This window comes from Oryza brachyantha, chromosome 12 (genome assembly GCF_000231095.2).
Source record: "Oryza brachyantha chromosome 12, ObraRS2, whole genome shotgun sequence".
NCBI lineage: Eukaryota > Viridiplantae > Streptophyta > Magnoliopsida > Poales > Poaceae > Oryza > Oryza brachyantha.
Window position 1 is genome coordinate 225,898 of NC_023174.2, and position 14,012 is coordinate 239,909.

The 14,012-nt window shown below is 41.9% G+C and overlaps 3 protein-coding genes and 1 non-coding gene across 4 annotated transcripts; 2 read left to right on the plus strand and 2 right to left on the minus strand.

The window, feature by feature from the left end:
- Nucleotides 1-2,994: 2,994 nt before the first annotated feature.
- Nucleotides 2,995-3,809, plus strand: LOC107305430. Its single transcript, XM_015843116.1, has 2 exons — nucleotides 2,995-3,200; nucleotides 3,328-3,809. The coding sequence occupies exons 1-2, from the start codon at nucleotides 3,071-3,073 to the stop codon at nucleotides 3,618-3,620; spliced, it is 423 nt and encodes a 140-aa protein (XP_015698602.1). The 5' UTR covers nucleotides 2,995-3,070; the 3' UTR covers nucleotides 3,621-3,809.
- Nucleotides 3,810-4,441: 632 nt separating this feature from the next.
- LOC102717298 (mRNA turnover protein 4 homolog) lies at nucleotides 4,442-6,841 on the minus strand. Its single transcript, XM_006663646.3, has 8 exons — nucleotides 6,766-6,841; nucleotides 6,271-6,439; nucleotides 6,045-6,135; nucleotides 5,888-5,946; nucleotides 5,738-5,798; nucleotides 5,118-5,208; nucleotides 4,959-5,035; nucleotides 4,442-4,706 (listed from the first exon to the last, which is right to left on the minus strand). Exons 1-8 carry the CDS (start codon nucleotides 6,791-6,793, stop codon nucleotides 4,578-4,580), a joined length of 705 nt encoding a protein of 234 aa, XP_006663709.1. The 5' UTR covers nucleotides 6,794-6,841; the 3' UTR covers nucleotides 4,442-4,577.
- Nucleotides 6,842-8,223: 1,382 nt separating this feature from the next.
- On the plus strand, nucleotides 8,224-8,297 carry TRNAI-AAU. Its single transcript has one exon. It is a non-coding gene; the product is annotated as a tRNA-Ile (tRNA).
- Nucleotides 8,298-10,047: 1,750 nt separating this feature from the next.
- LOC102701231 (protein CHUP1, chloroplastic-like) lies at nucleotides 10,048-13,721 on the minus strand. The gene is made up of 8 exons (XM_040529244.1): nucleotides 13,442-13,721; nucleotides 13,308-13,354; nucleotides 11,645-13,234; nucleotides 11,372-11,503; nucleotides 11,109-11,290; nucleotides 10,854-10,965; nucleotides 10,622-10,765; nucleotides 10,048-10,520 (listed from the first exon to the last, which is right to left on the minus strand). The coding sequence occupies exons 1-8, from the start codon at nucleotides 13,518-13,520 to the stop codon at nucleotides 10,422-10,424; spliced, it is 2,385 nt and encodes a 794-aa protein (XP_040385178.1). The 5' UTR covers nucleotides 13,521-13,721; the 3' UTR covers nucleotides 10,048-10,421.
- Nucleotides 13,722-14,012: the final 291 nt, after the last annotated feature.

The window sequence follows — 14,012 nt, forward strand, 5'->3', positions numbered from 1 at the left end:
TTGTGCATGGTTTACATATGTGCCAGTTTGATCCCTTGTCTAACTTTGATGTGCTCTAGTAGCTTGTATGAACTTGCCATGTTTAATCAAGTGCGTTGAAACTTGCCTAACTTGAATTTTCACTTAAACATAAATCTTGTGCAAGTGCTTGTTCTAAGAGTTTGCTTAAATTGAAGCTTCTTTCTCATACTTATGTCATGCTTTACTCCTTCTTTGCAATAGCTGTACATGCTGTCGGAAAGCTTTGCTATGGTCCATGTTTTGAATCTTTCATATTATCTATGTCATCTTTTGCTCTTGTCCGGACTACTGAGTGTGTTTACGTGCGAGTAGTTCCGAAGATAGCACGGAGACTGCCTGTAATGGGAACTCCAGCTGGCTGTTCTGATTGACCAAATCAGAAGTACCATCGCGATTGTGCTATTAAAAACAAAAAGTGTGATAAGGCAAAAAAAAGGATGATGAATGGCGAAAAAAAAAATTTTTTTTTGATGATGACATGTGCTCTTCTTGAAAAACATGGCTGATTCTTCATGGACTTTGACCTAGCACGTCAAGCATGGGCCTTTTGTGGAGTTGGAGTCTTCATTACATTCTTATGAGGTCGATTGTTTCTTCTTAAGTCTCTTTTAGAATTTGCATTGCACACTAAGCTGTTAAATTCAGTTGAAAGCTTTTACCGTTGCTTGTGATACATTCTTGCTTCAATATGTCATGATTCATACTTCTTTTGCGCATACATAGCTAGATATTGGCACTTTCTTGCTCTTATGTGGACCATGCACCTCGTTTGGATGTTTTTAGATAACTTCCAAAGCTCACACATTTACTTTGTGCATCTTGCATCTCTATGCATATGTTCTTTTTACCTTGATGGCCTCATTGTCAAAGGGGGAGAAATATATGCTTTCTTTGAGAAAATTAAAAAAAAAAGTGTTTTTCTCTGTATTTGTCACTTGGTTCTTGAGTTTTGTTCTCGTTTGACCAAGTTTGACTTTTTGCGAATCTTTCGCTTTTAAAATTTCAAACATCATTTTTCTGCCTGAGTGTTGCCAATGTTTCCATCAAGGGGGAGATTGTGAAACCAAGAGTGGTTTTGATTAATTGTGATGGAAAATTGGTAAGTGTGAGAGAAGCGTGTGTATTGACTAACGAGGGTCAGGTCACAAAATCTGTACCCACAAAACGATGGTTCGGATTGTTTGTGTGTAGGTGCTTGGGGTCAACCTTTGTCAACGACAGACCGGGATCAAACTCAGGGGGAGTTGGGGTCTAGCACGGTCGAGGGCGTCAGGTGACAAGGTGGGACACAAGAGCATACACAAAAACGAACGTCGTGTGGACGCATTGGATATTCGTGAAGAAAATAGAAAAGGAGAAGGAGTATGTACATGGATGCATGCATGCACAAGTGTATATGGCTGCATGCATACCTACGTGCAAAGAATGGAAGGCTAGCTAGCTGGTTGGTGCAAGGCATGGCTGGCTTGGATTGCATGGTCTAACGTGCATGGCCTGGTCAACATGCATGCATGTACCGGTGCTAGCTAGCTTTTGGGCGGATGGCAAGCAATCGGCAGAGAAGTCGGAAGTGCGAGTGCACGCATGCGTTTTTGCTCACGGGAGGAAGCGGCGTCGACCGTTTGGTCCATGGAGGAAGCGTCACTGGCAGGCGGGCCTAGCGAGGCATCAGGACGCGCGTGGTGTGACCGCGAGCGTTGTGCTCGACCGCTGACGAGCGGGCCCAGGCCGCAGGTGCGTGCGTGTTTGGCTTCAGGTGGGAGGAGCTCTCCCGCACGGGACACGCGGCCTATTCTGCTTCGGCGCTCGCGAGCGTTCCAAACGGAGGGCGACGCGTGGCAGGATTGCTCTCCCGTGCGCGCGGGCTGGAGGCAGCTGGAGGCTAGATCTTCTACGGTTCAACGGATCAAGATGTGGCGAGCTACGTGGTGCATTCTGGAGCGCTGATTCTCAGTCCGACGGCTGTGAAGACTTAGAGTAGCCGCCAAGTTTTGGGGGTATTTTGGTCTTTTTCCAATGGAGGATCAGCCCTATAAATAGGGGTGAAATGGTTGCTTGAGTTAGTAACTTGGCAATGGAATGAAAAATGTTTTTCGAGAGTGGTTTGTTACTCTAGCTTGTGTTGGCTAGATGTGACAATAACTCTCATGAATTGTTATTGTTAAGCTTGTGAACCAAGCTTTGTGAAATTTGAAGTTTACTTGTGAAATGAAATTTTATTTACCGCATTTAAATTTTACGCTTTTCGCATTTAAATTTCTGTCAATATTTCCTGCTCTGTTTTATTTTTGATATCTCCATTCCTGTCCTTCTATTTTCACGGAGATATTTTTGGAGTTTTGCGATCGAGTTGGAATTTTGTTCTTTGCGGGGATAGTTACGATTTAGCTATATTCACCCCCCCTCTATAGCCAAATCCGATCTCACACCACTCCTCTCCTATTTTACAATCACCTATTCAAAATTTTCCTACTGGCATGGCCGTCGATCGTCTGATTAATTATTCATTAACACTCCATTAATAAGCCACCGTGTAATCCCTCCGTATATATAGTACGTAGTTGCTGAGCGAGCTAGACCAACCCGTACTTGTACATGTGCTGTTATCTCGCACTTTCCTTAATTTCATGCAAGGAGCAATATTCCCAATAAATTATTCATCAAGCTAGTCAAATGATCTCGATCATCAGATGGCGAGGTATTAATTGACCTAGAGATCCCAGGATTCTAACAGTTTGCTCGCAGCAAGCTTCAAGAATTGCTACTCACATATTGCAAACAACATCCTTGGGTTGTTGGGTACGTACGTAAATTCAGAGCACAAACTTATAGTAACATTTTGCTTTCTTATCATATACTATATATATATATAGGAGTAATTGATTCGATCTCGGAGCGTACGTGATAATTAAAAATGTGTTTGTTATTGCAGGCAGGAAGCAAGGTATAAGGTTGATATATGTCGTCTGTGGAGTGCAAGAACCCAAATCCCGGCACTGGAGGAGATGCTGCTATGCTATCGTACGCATAGCACTTTTCAGTGCTAAAAATGGTGATGAGGCCCCTCTGCGAAAACTCTTCTTTGCCGAATTCTGGGACTCAAAACCTGCTCGATTTAATGAATCAAATTCAAAGCCCATCTGCTGCCCTGTTCAAGATAGATTACACTGCACATCTTGGTCAGTCCCTCAACTCTTGTTGTCAAGCCCGGCCTTTAATCAAGTTCGATAACAATAATCTACATGCATTCTAACACTCTGGATTAATTGATGTAATATGTTACTATTGCTTTGGCTTCGTGAACAGGTCCTCTTACTTCTGTGATGACCCAGCCAAGCATGATTTTGCATCCACCATGTCCATGTGCAACTGGAAGTCACTCCAATGACGATGATGGTAATGACGCCTTTCGTGACTATGATGTTGATGCTGCCGTTCGTATGTATGCTTCTGTTCCACCCAATCTTGGTAAAGGAAAGGACTTGTTAGAGTCGGAGTCGGACATCATTTATTTTGATCACCAAAGGGACGATAATCTCACAGACGTTCTCAAGGACGACTCCTCCTTTAATGAAGACAATTGGAGGAGGAAGCAGTAATTGGGTTCCAAAACAGGGCTTGTTAAGTTGCTCACAGCTTAGACCAGGAACATGCGTTTGCTTCTGTCTGGAAGCTCTTGTAAGAAATACTAGAACAAGTTTGTACTAAATGTTTGAGCTTTGACAATTACTCTCGTCGAAACCTTTGAAACTTTTGTTTTGGACATGTGAATACTAACTACATGTCTCGATGGCTTAAATATAAAATTATGAAAAGAAAGATTATGAATTTCCAACCTCAATGATATCACGGTTTAAAGTACCGTAATATTATCTCCGGCGAACAGAGTTCCTCTTCTGTCATCCTGAGTGCCACCAAGATGATGGACGCCATAGATGAGCCCTCTCGAGCACAAATCACCTTGAGTATAAAATTTATAGCTCACTAATGTGTCAACAAAGGACAAGATCCTTGCGACCGTTTTAGGGCTTGGAGTTATCATGATATGAATAATGTTTGGCTGTTTCTTTATCATCACAGATCAGGCACCAACTGGAAAGACAACATTTTGGACATTTTCCATTACAAAGAATTAAACGAAAGAAACAAACAAACCTGCAGAACAAACACTAACATAAGCCCAGCTACGCACCCAAACCAACCAAAGAATATATATATATATATATATATATATATATATATATATATATATATATATTTTCCTTCTGGCGAGGGATCAAACTATACTAAGTTTAAAAATTCTTCCCAAGAGTTAAATACCCAATGATCAAGTAAGCTAGCTGTTAATGCCACCGTGTTAATAATGTACCAATGAACCAACACCACCACTCGCTTATAGAAAGCACCAGGGCCGCCGCTCGATCTCGAACAGATTACATTTTTCAGATTTCCAACGTATCAACGATCCAACGGCACAGACGCCATACCATACGCACGTACAATTCCAAAAACTGCCTCAGCACGACAAGACAGCAAGCACGTCACTCCCAACGAGCTTAAGAAGAATCATCGGCTTCATCAGTTCGCAGTTGCGCCAACCCCTCCTTGTAAACTTCAAAGTCATCGGAGGACCAACGGCAGACAAGGTACAGTCGGAATGTTGCCATCTGCATCCCAAGCAACCTCTACAATGAAGAAATTCAAGAGGGCTTTAATGCAATGGAACAGACCAGACATAAGATTGGCAAATGCATTTTCAGGTTAACGGAACAGCCAATTTGTTTTACCTCGTGTATATCTTAAAGCACATAATAATTAGGGCAGTACAAAGATAATACCATTAGCTTGGTCACGATATAATGACAAATGTAATCTGATTTTGCAATAAGTTGTGTAGGTTATTAATAGCCTCATCAAACAAAATATGTAGTACATACCAGAATTTGTGCTGCCTCGGGCGAAATGGGCTTCCCTTCTTCACATACTACATGATCTGCAACTAATTCTACTGTACCTGTATGAACCAAACCAAACTTTACAACCATTTCGCTTGGTAAGTTCTAGCACACGCACAAAAATTGTTGGGAAACTGCTACCTTTGTTCAGACGAACTGGCAGTCCTTGCTTGCGTAGAAAGGGTTCCATTTCATGTGTGAACTGTTCCAAGGGACCTTCCTTAAGCTCCACCTGGCATAGCATCATGTTTTAAATATAGTAAACCATGTTGTATGAAGAAGAAAGGTGCCTAGTTATTCTAGACATCGTGAATTTTGCAGACAACACAGCTATAACCAAAGAGCTTAACATCGTCAAATGCTTTTGACTTAAATTTTTCCAAAAATCACTACGGTCGCGTTCGTTGCCTCCTCTAAGTTAACTTATCCCCCTCGTTTTTCGCACGCGCGCTTCCCGAACTGCTAAACGGTGTATTTTTTGCAAAAAATTTCTATAGAAAAGTTGTTTTAAAAAATCATATTAATCCATTATATTTTTAACAATTAATTAATCATATACTAATCTATTACTATGTTTTCCGTGCCGGGTAAGTTAATTTACCCCCTCTCAAACGAACACGGCCTAAGGGGCTTGCCATCGTCACTGTAACTTTAGTATGAATCTGGATAAACACAGTGCCATGGTATTTGCAGTATGTTTACTGAGACCACAAGCCATGAACAGGTATAGAAATAAAAAAAGGAAAAAGTAACTTGAATACCGTTTCTGTCGCAGCACTTCCTGTCCTTGCGAAATCATGCTCTTTGAATTCTCGAAATAATCTGCAATGAAATATATGGAAAAAAGTGTTAATATAAAGCAAAGGTAGTCATCATGTAAAAGTATAAACCATCAGAGAAGGAGACTATACCTCTCTACATCATCTCTTGGAAGATTAGTAAAGAGCAGTCCAGAATCACCTTGGAGGAACTAAATACAGAAAACATACTTCAATTAAGACATAATATTTCGTAGGGAGGTTGTGGATTGCATTACCTGCCAAGGATTAAGAAAGGAAAAAAGTTCACCTTGGAAAGCTTATGGAGGCCTGTTTTAGCTTCATCAGCAGGTGAACGCCCCAGCGCTATCTGCATGACCTTCTTTCCAGCAAGGAATATCCTGACATAAAAGGAAGGAGCATGTAAGAGTGGCACCCATGTTTAAGCTGCACACAGCAAGAAATCCAATGTATGCAGCATATCATTTGGGCAGTAATAGTCAGAGTAACAAAAATAACAAGAGGGAGGTAGGTACCTGCTAGATGACTTGAGCTGCTCTCTGAGGTCCTTGAGCTTCTGATTCCTCATGTTATCATAGGTGAAGACATAGGCAGTAGAGTAATTGTCAACAGCTTGTTTGATATCGGCGACCACTTTGCCCTTGCGCTCTAATCCCGGCTTCTTCTTGGTCTTGGACAGGGTTACTGCGCTCGAATCGAATCAGGGGCAGGGCCAGGGCGTAAATTACAGGGACAAAAACTAAATAAAAGCTTGGCGTTGCTTACTACTAATACTAATTCCTCCTACAAAAGAAGAGTGGTTTGTGCAGAACAGTGGCAATCTAGCTACAACTCTAGCAAAGAAAGAGACAAAGGTTTTGGATCTCCTCCTCGTTGGCCATGGGAAGAGAAGCCTGTAGCTTACGAGTATTTGCGAGCAATTAAGCAAGATCCTCAAAGTACACATTCTAGGAAGTGATGAGCAGCGACAAGGAAGGAAGGAAGGAAGGAAGGAGGGAGCACGAAGTTACCAGGACGGTTGCGCTTGGATTTCGGCATCTCAGCTTCTTCTCGGCGGCGGCGGCGGCGGCAGAGGGCGCGGCTGGTTCAATCAATGAATGGAAGAAGAAACAACATCTACTACTAGTCTTGTATTGTAGGGTTTATGTGGTGGGCTGGGCTGGGCTTCATGTAGTTCTTGTCCGTTATGGGCTGGATTGTTGTTGCTAGGAAAAAGAATAAGTCCACTTTAGCTCCCTCCTGCTGCCGTCGAATTTCAAAATTGTCCGTAAACCCGAATTTAGGTCTTGAATTCGCATATCTAATCTAATATAGGCCCCTGAATAGTACGAATGTGTGGTTTTATTTACGTGAATCTTAGTCAGTAAAAGAAACCTTACAAAATTTATGGGGCCTAAAGGTCAGTGAAATAGGATTAAAAAAAAAAACTCTCCTCTCTCCTCTCTCTTTTCTCTTCTTTTCTTTTAACTCTCTCCGCTGACAAAGTTTACATGCTCGTTGACCTATTTGGTTGTTCACCAAGGGCGGTGCCATGGCAGAGCTCCCCAACATGTGCCGTCTGCATGTCTACACAAGCACATCATCGCTGTCGACGAGCGAGATCTGTGGCCATGCCACCTTCATCTCCTCTCTCTCTTCTTCTGTGCAGTCGGCAGCGCTGGGGTGTGGATGGCGGGTGGCCCATTCGCGAAGAAAGCTAGAGAGAGCAACAACAACAGGAAGCTCAATCGACTCGTCGCATTTGTCGTTCGTCTGTCTCCTCCGCTCGACGACCGTCGGCCGTCCCCTGCGTGCAACTTGACGACCGCCGGCCACCTACCCTCTATGCGCCCTAGCTTGCATGGTGACCGCCGACCGCTGCCGTCCGCCGTTCGTTATTCGTGCCCAGCTCGTCGGCCGCTACCGCCCATCCCTAGCCCGTTGGGCCGGCGCTCCCCGCCCAGGCCGCCGCCCGCCATCTGCATCCATGCTACCGCCTTGCGCACCCTAGCTCGATACCCTGCCGCCCCCGCCTACCCCGCCATATGCGCCCAGCTCGCTGGTCATTGCCGCCTGCACCGCAAGCTGGATGCACGGAGTCACGGAGAGAAAAGAGGAAGAAGAGAGAGAGGAGAGGAAGGAAGAAAATAAGTAAAGAGAAAAAAAAAACTCTAACATATAGGATACCATATCAGCAAAATCGGAAAAAATATTAATACTACCAAGGAATTTTTTTAAACAGTTTACTAAATTTAGAAATACACGTGTTTGATTTTGTGATTAAGGGACATCAGATAAACTCAACGTTAAGCGAGAGACCCCCTCTACTTGGGGCTGTTGCTACAAAAGGCCTAGCTCAGCCCAATTGGAAGCCCATGCCCTTATATATCATAGCTCAGTAATAAGAAGCAAAAAGGCGTATTAGCTTAGTCCAATTGGCAGCCCAACATTTTATATAGATACCATGGCTCAGCAGTTACAAATAAAAGGGCCTATTAGCTCAGCTGGTTAGAGCGTCGTGCTAATAACGCGAAGGTCGCAGGTTCGAGACCTGCATGGGCCATTTTATTTTTTACTTTTTAAACAATTGACATATTATTATTCCTGATAAAAATACATTAAAAAGAAATAAAGGTAGAAAATATTTTTGATTTACGTTTAAAGAACGTTTAAAGAAGAAGAAAAAACTAGGTTTCCGTTCAGTTTCAAGTATTTAATTTCACCAATAAGATAGACTCGCTTCACATTTTTAATTACACAAAAAAATCATTGGAGAAAGGTCTGCTAAGATTTTTGGGAAAACACCAACGTTTGCTGGCTTATTTGGCAAAGAAATCGGTGTTCAGATCAACATTCTCCTTTACCACTGTGGAGGTCAGGTTCACAGTATCGCAATTATTCTTATAATAATCACGGTAATCGATCCTACCCTACCACCAAGACACAATAAAGATAAACCACATCTTAGTTTGGAAAATATCATGAGATTTCAACATTTTAAAAAATTTTGGAAGAAAACCCCCCAAAATTTATGAGGTTATATAGCGATAATGACATATATCATGATAATCACAAAATATGACACGGTCTTCACATACAAGCACTATTATTGATATTTCGAAAACCGCTTTGATTATCATCCCAGATATCACGATTATTGCTTCCATCAAAACCACGGTCATAAGCGCTACCTACCACACGATAATTGCTCCATGCCACGCAGATAGCCCCCAAAACCACGATAATTGCTAGTGCGTGGTTTCGGCTTATGAAAAGATAGATGGAGATACATATTCTCATTGTATATTTGTTTTGTGCCATGTGGCAACCATTTTTGTTCTTGTGCCATTTGAGACATTATCCTGTGCCATTTGATATAGAAAATACTATGACCTCCGATTTAGATTATAATATGCTTTAGTTTTTCATATACATAGATATTAATATAGATATAACATATTTCTTAGTTTATAGATGGATTTAGCGAAAACTAAAAAAAAAATCTTATAATTCGTACGGAAAGTATATCAGTATAATATGCATTCCCGGTAGAGAAACAGGCAAATTAAGCATCGGTATGCAGGTATTGCCTTTTGTCCATTCGGTGTTTCGTTTAGCAAAATCTCTAGTACTACTATTATCTTTCCCGTTGAAATATTCGCTAAAAAATAGAGATCGACTCAAGCGTGGGACAGTGGGAGTGGCAACGGTGTGAAGGGAAGGGAGTGAGGCTGAGGCGCCGACGGCTCCAAGCGAGCGGCCTCCTCCTCCGGGGTTGAGCGAACGATGAGGTCCTTTTCTCCCAGATTTCGATTCAACTTATTTATCTCGGATTTTCGTTTTCTTTTCCTTTCAGATTCTCACTTGTTTATTCCACCATTCAAGATTGGGATTTTCATTTTCTTTTCCTATCAGATTCTCAGTTTTTCTCCACCATTCAAAGATTCGGATTTTTCATACTCTTTCCTTTCAGATTCTCAGTTGTTTCTTCTACCATTCAAGATTGGGATTTTCATTTTCTTTCCTTTCATATTCTCAGTCATTTCTTCGTCCATTCAATATTGTCACTATTTTTCTCCCAATAGAGTTCTCACTAAAAAGATAGTTTTTTTTTCACGATTCAATTTTACTTTTTAAAATAAAGATTGTTTTTTCAGAGTGGAAAGTTGATTCTTTTCATGCATGAAAATTACTGAAATATTTAGGGCAGTACTTGGTTGTAGGCTGTCTGGTTTCTCCTAAGTGCCGAGAATAGCTTCTTCAGTAGTATATAAGCAGTCTTGCTGACTGGTAACTCCTTTAGTTTCTAAAAATGAGCCTGCAACCTTTAAATACAAAGAAATACACTTTGACTAATATAGTTGAACCTGTAGACTTGTCATCCTTTAGGTACTGAATATTGGAATTTACATTTGTATTTCTAGTCTCTCCTTCTCATATAAGATTTTTTAATCTTGTCTAGATATAGTGTATATGATTTATATTTGTCTAGATATATTAGCATACATATAAATCTAGGCTATATGTAAAGTCTTACGCCGTGAAACGGATAGAGTACTCTTTAGCTATTCAATTGATTAATCTTGCCTTTCAACAAAGAAACCAGTGAAGTTCGGAAAGCGACATGGTTTTTTTTTTAGAGAAAAGGCTTAAAAGCCCAGCTTTTTATAAAGCAACATGGTTAGAGCTATGCATTGGAAATTTGTGGAGCAGATGTCTGTGTGGACATCTTGCTTCTTAACTCTTCAAATGTCTTCATGCTTTCCTCGTCGAAGCCTCCAGCAAACTGTAGTACAACACACAAGGATAAGTTGTCAACTAGAGAATTTCCATTTCACCATTCAGATTAATCAGCACCATGGCATATACGGCCGATGAATTGTATACCTGATGAACTCGGAAAGCAAATCTGATACCCTGAAGAAGCAAGAACTCTCTGTTGGGCTCTTTCTCAGTACCTAGCAACGCATCAAGCTCTGTGGCAACCCTCTTCATATACTTTTTTGCCAGCTGAACAGATTCCAATTTGATCTATTTCCAACATACAAGATGAAATTTGGATTTTAGATTTGCTGCATGATCTAAAATGTGGCAATAAACAGAGGATAGAGATGTTAACCTTGCCAACTACTCCAGAATCAGACAACCAATCCACTGGTATTCCATACTCCCTGTATCGTGATGTGGCCATGTCTCTAGTGCGAAGTAGTGCATACACACTCTGCTCCACTCTGACATAAGTATGGCACTTATTAGTCCAACTAAACATCAAATGCTTATGCTTTTTAGAGATATTTGGACTTGACAACATTTATTAGTTCACTCTGAGGAATCATGGAATTAGGGAGAATATTAGTTTAGAGGAGATGCTTACTTTTCAAGCAAGGAATACATCTTCTTGAGAGCATCTTCACATGGAAGTTTTGGATCATCAGTAAATGAAGAAACCTTGTGTTCTAACTTTAGCAGGTCTTGATACTCAAAGGCTGCTTCTCTTAGTGCATCAGCTTTGTTCTCTGGCCAATCGAAGTGCTTTAGTACTGCCCGCTCATCGACCTAATGTCAATCAACCCTTTCTCAGTGGTACTTCATTACGTTGTCATGTGATGTATAAAAAAAATCAGTGAGGTAGCTTACCAAAAAGGATAGTTCTTCATCGAGCCAATTTACAAATGCAACAACGTCGTCGATATTTACAAACTTTGCTTCCCGGACCTCATTTGCTAGAGACTCGACAAATTCTCCTTGTGTCTCCACATCAGCTTTGACCTGAAACATTCCATTTTTTGTAAAATAAGATCATTAGTTATTAAGCTTAAACTACCAACTACAACGAACTGAAGTAATAATGGGCTGCCAGAATTTGACAGTATATATTTATGAAAGGTAGCTTCAGTTGAAAATACTTACAGCTAAGAGGAATGCTGATCTGTTCTCGATCTCTCCGACCATGTTGCTTCTCACATCAGAAACACTTGATGTCGTTGATCCCAGAGAAGTTGTGTCCTTCATGGCTTCACGCTTCATGAGACTTTGATAGAACTCTACAACCTCTGGAGCATGGTGTACCTTGTCACCACCAGCAAGGTTTCTAGGTAGCGATCCAGGGGGTGGAGGTGGGCCACCGAGGTTCCGAGGAGGTACACCTGGTGGTGGAGGTACACCACTTGTGGTGTTGACAGCTCCTGAGGCAGTGGCTGAGGGTGCAGGAGGTGGCCGAGGAACTCTTGGAGCTCTTTTCTCAATGTTTGCGAGTTTCGGTTGCGTCACCACTAGAGGGTTGTTCTGATTATCACTAGATTGGCCACTGGATTCAGCATTAGCTGTAGGAGCCTTCTCCTTTATTTGAGCAAGTTTTGGAGGGAGTGCAGCTTTTGGACCTGAGGTACTAACACCACCATATCTTTGTACTCTAGCTTTCTCGGCCTTCTCTTTTATCGTCTTCTCCCGTTCTGTGGCGAGTTTGTGCCTATCTTTATAAGCTGGATATTTCTCATCAGCAAAACCTGTTACAGTCTTTGACATCAACTGGAATGAGGATGCAACATTTGCCTCACCCATGATATCACTTGGATCTTGTTCCCTCTTTCCAAATGTTGTAATGCCCATATCATCTCCTGCATTTATGAGCATGAGAGCTTCCTTTGGTTTCTGGCTGTTACTCTTTGGGGACTCACTAGTAAGGGACTGTGTCGATGATGCTAAACTGCTCCTGTCATCCTTCCCTCTTCCCCACTTCTTGAGCTTTTGCATCAGATTGGGCCTTTTTCCAAAGAAGCTGTATCCGCTGGAAGAACTGTCAACTGAAACATTGTCCAAGTCTTCTCTTCTTGGTGAAGAAGGTGCAGAAAAAGCTTTTTCTAAGTCAGTGTCACCTTGACCTCGTTCTGATCCTGCATATTCCAGCATTAGCAGTTTGGCTCTCTCACGTGATTTTGGGCTCAGGGTCTTGTTGAGATCACGAGCAGAAATTTTGTCTGATGGTGTCTGGTAGTTGCGGAGCTCATATCTTACACACGCATTAACCCAACGCAGGTAAACCAACTCTTCTACTTCACTGAACCTGTTCGTTTGTAGGCCTTCCACTTGCTTTGTGAGGTCTTCGTTTGCATGCCTCAGCTTCTTCCTATCCTCTTGCAGCAACTTGATGGTGACGCTGAGCATGTCTATCTCCACCGTCTTCATCTTGAGCTGCTTGTGTAACTCAACAACGTCTGTCTCCTGTTCCTTGAGGCCATAATACTCCAACAGCTCGCCTTCAGGCTTCACCTCCCTCTCCTCCAGATCACGCACATGTCCATGAAGCCTTTCTAGCTCAGAGTTACCATTGTTGTATCGAGAGCGTTCTTTGACATCAAACCTGTCGCTTGGTTGGGGGATGTCGATCTCTCTTGACAGGAGGCTCTCGCTCTCGGAGAGCATGTCATCATCATCTGAATGAGCTGAATTGATTATCCCGCTGATTGCTTTAACCTCTTCATTCTCTTCCTCTTTCTCCCCCTGAACCACAGCAATTGAAAACAAAAGTTAAAGTTATAAGTTTCAAGCTAGCAGAGAATAAACATGTACTTACATGTTCAGTGTAGCGAGTTTTATCCTTTCTTTTCCTTGATTGGCCATCTGCAGAAGTTTATCAAGAGCTTCAGTGAGAAATTTAGATGAGCAGATTAAGGAAGTGTTGGTGCTAGAGAGCTGCAAGTATAGTACCTTTGCTACCACTGTTGGCTCTCTTAAGTGTTAAAGCTGTGACGGAGGCTACAACGACAACGCCTAACCTGACAAGCATGATTCCTTGCACTCATCACTATCCCAGGCAGGAGGGCCGATGACATACAGTGCTCTCTCTTCTCATCACAAACTGGCAAGCTATGACTATGAGAATGGCAAGCCAAGTATCTTGGGCTAGAGATAATAGATATATATATTGGAGGAGGAGAGCTCCTTGCCTTCAAGGGTGAGTGAAAGCCACCAGAACATGTGGCTTGCAAATTCTTGCTTGCAATTTTGTCACTCTCCATATGTTTATTCCTTGTTTGCGAAAACAGATTGACTCATATAGTAGACAAGGTTCGGTTTTATGTGTGCTAGCAGTTTAGCTCTTACTAATAGCTGACAAAATTTACATATGCTGACTGCACGAGGAAGAAAGCATGCATCTTAATTTAATTTGTCATCCACAAGTAGGCTTGTGGGCCTGTGGCTTGATAGCTAGCATGGTATGCAGGCTGTTTCCTGTGCACAAAAATGGGTGGTAGCTAGTGTCTGATAGAGATATTTG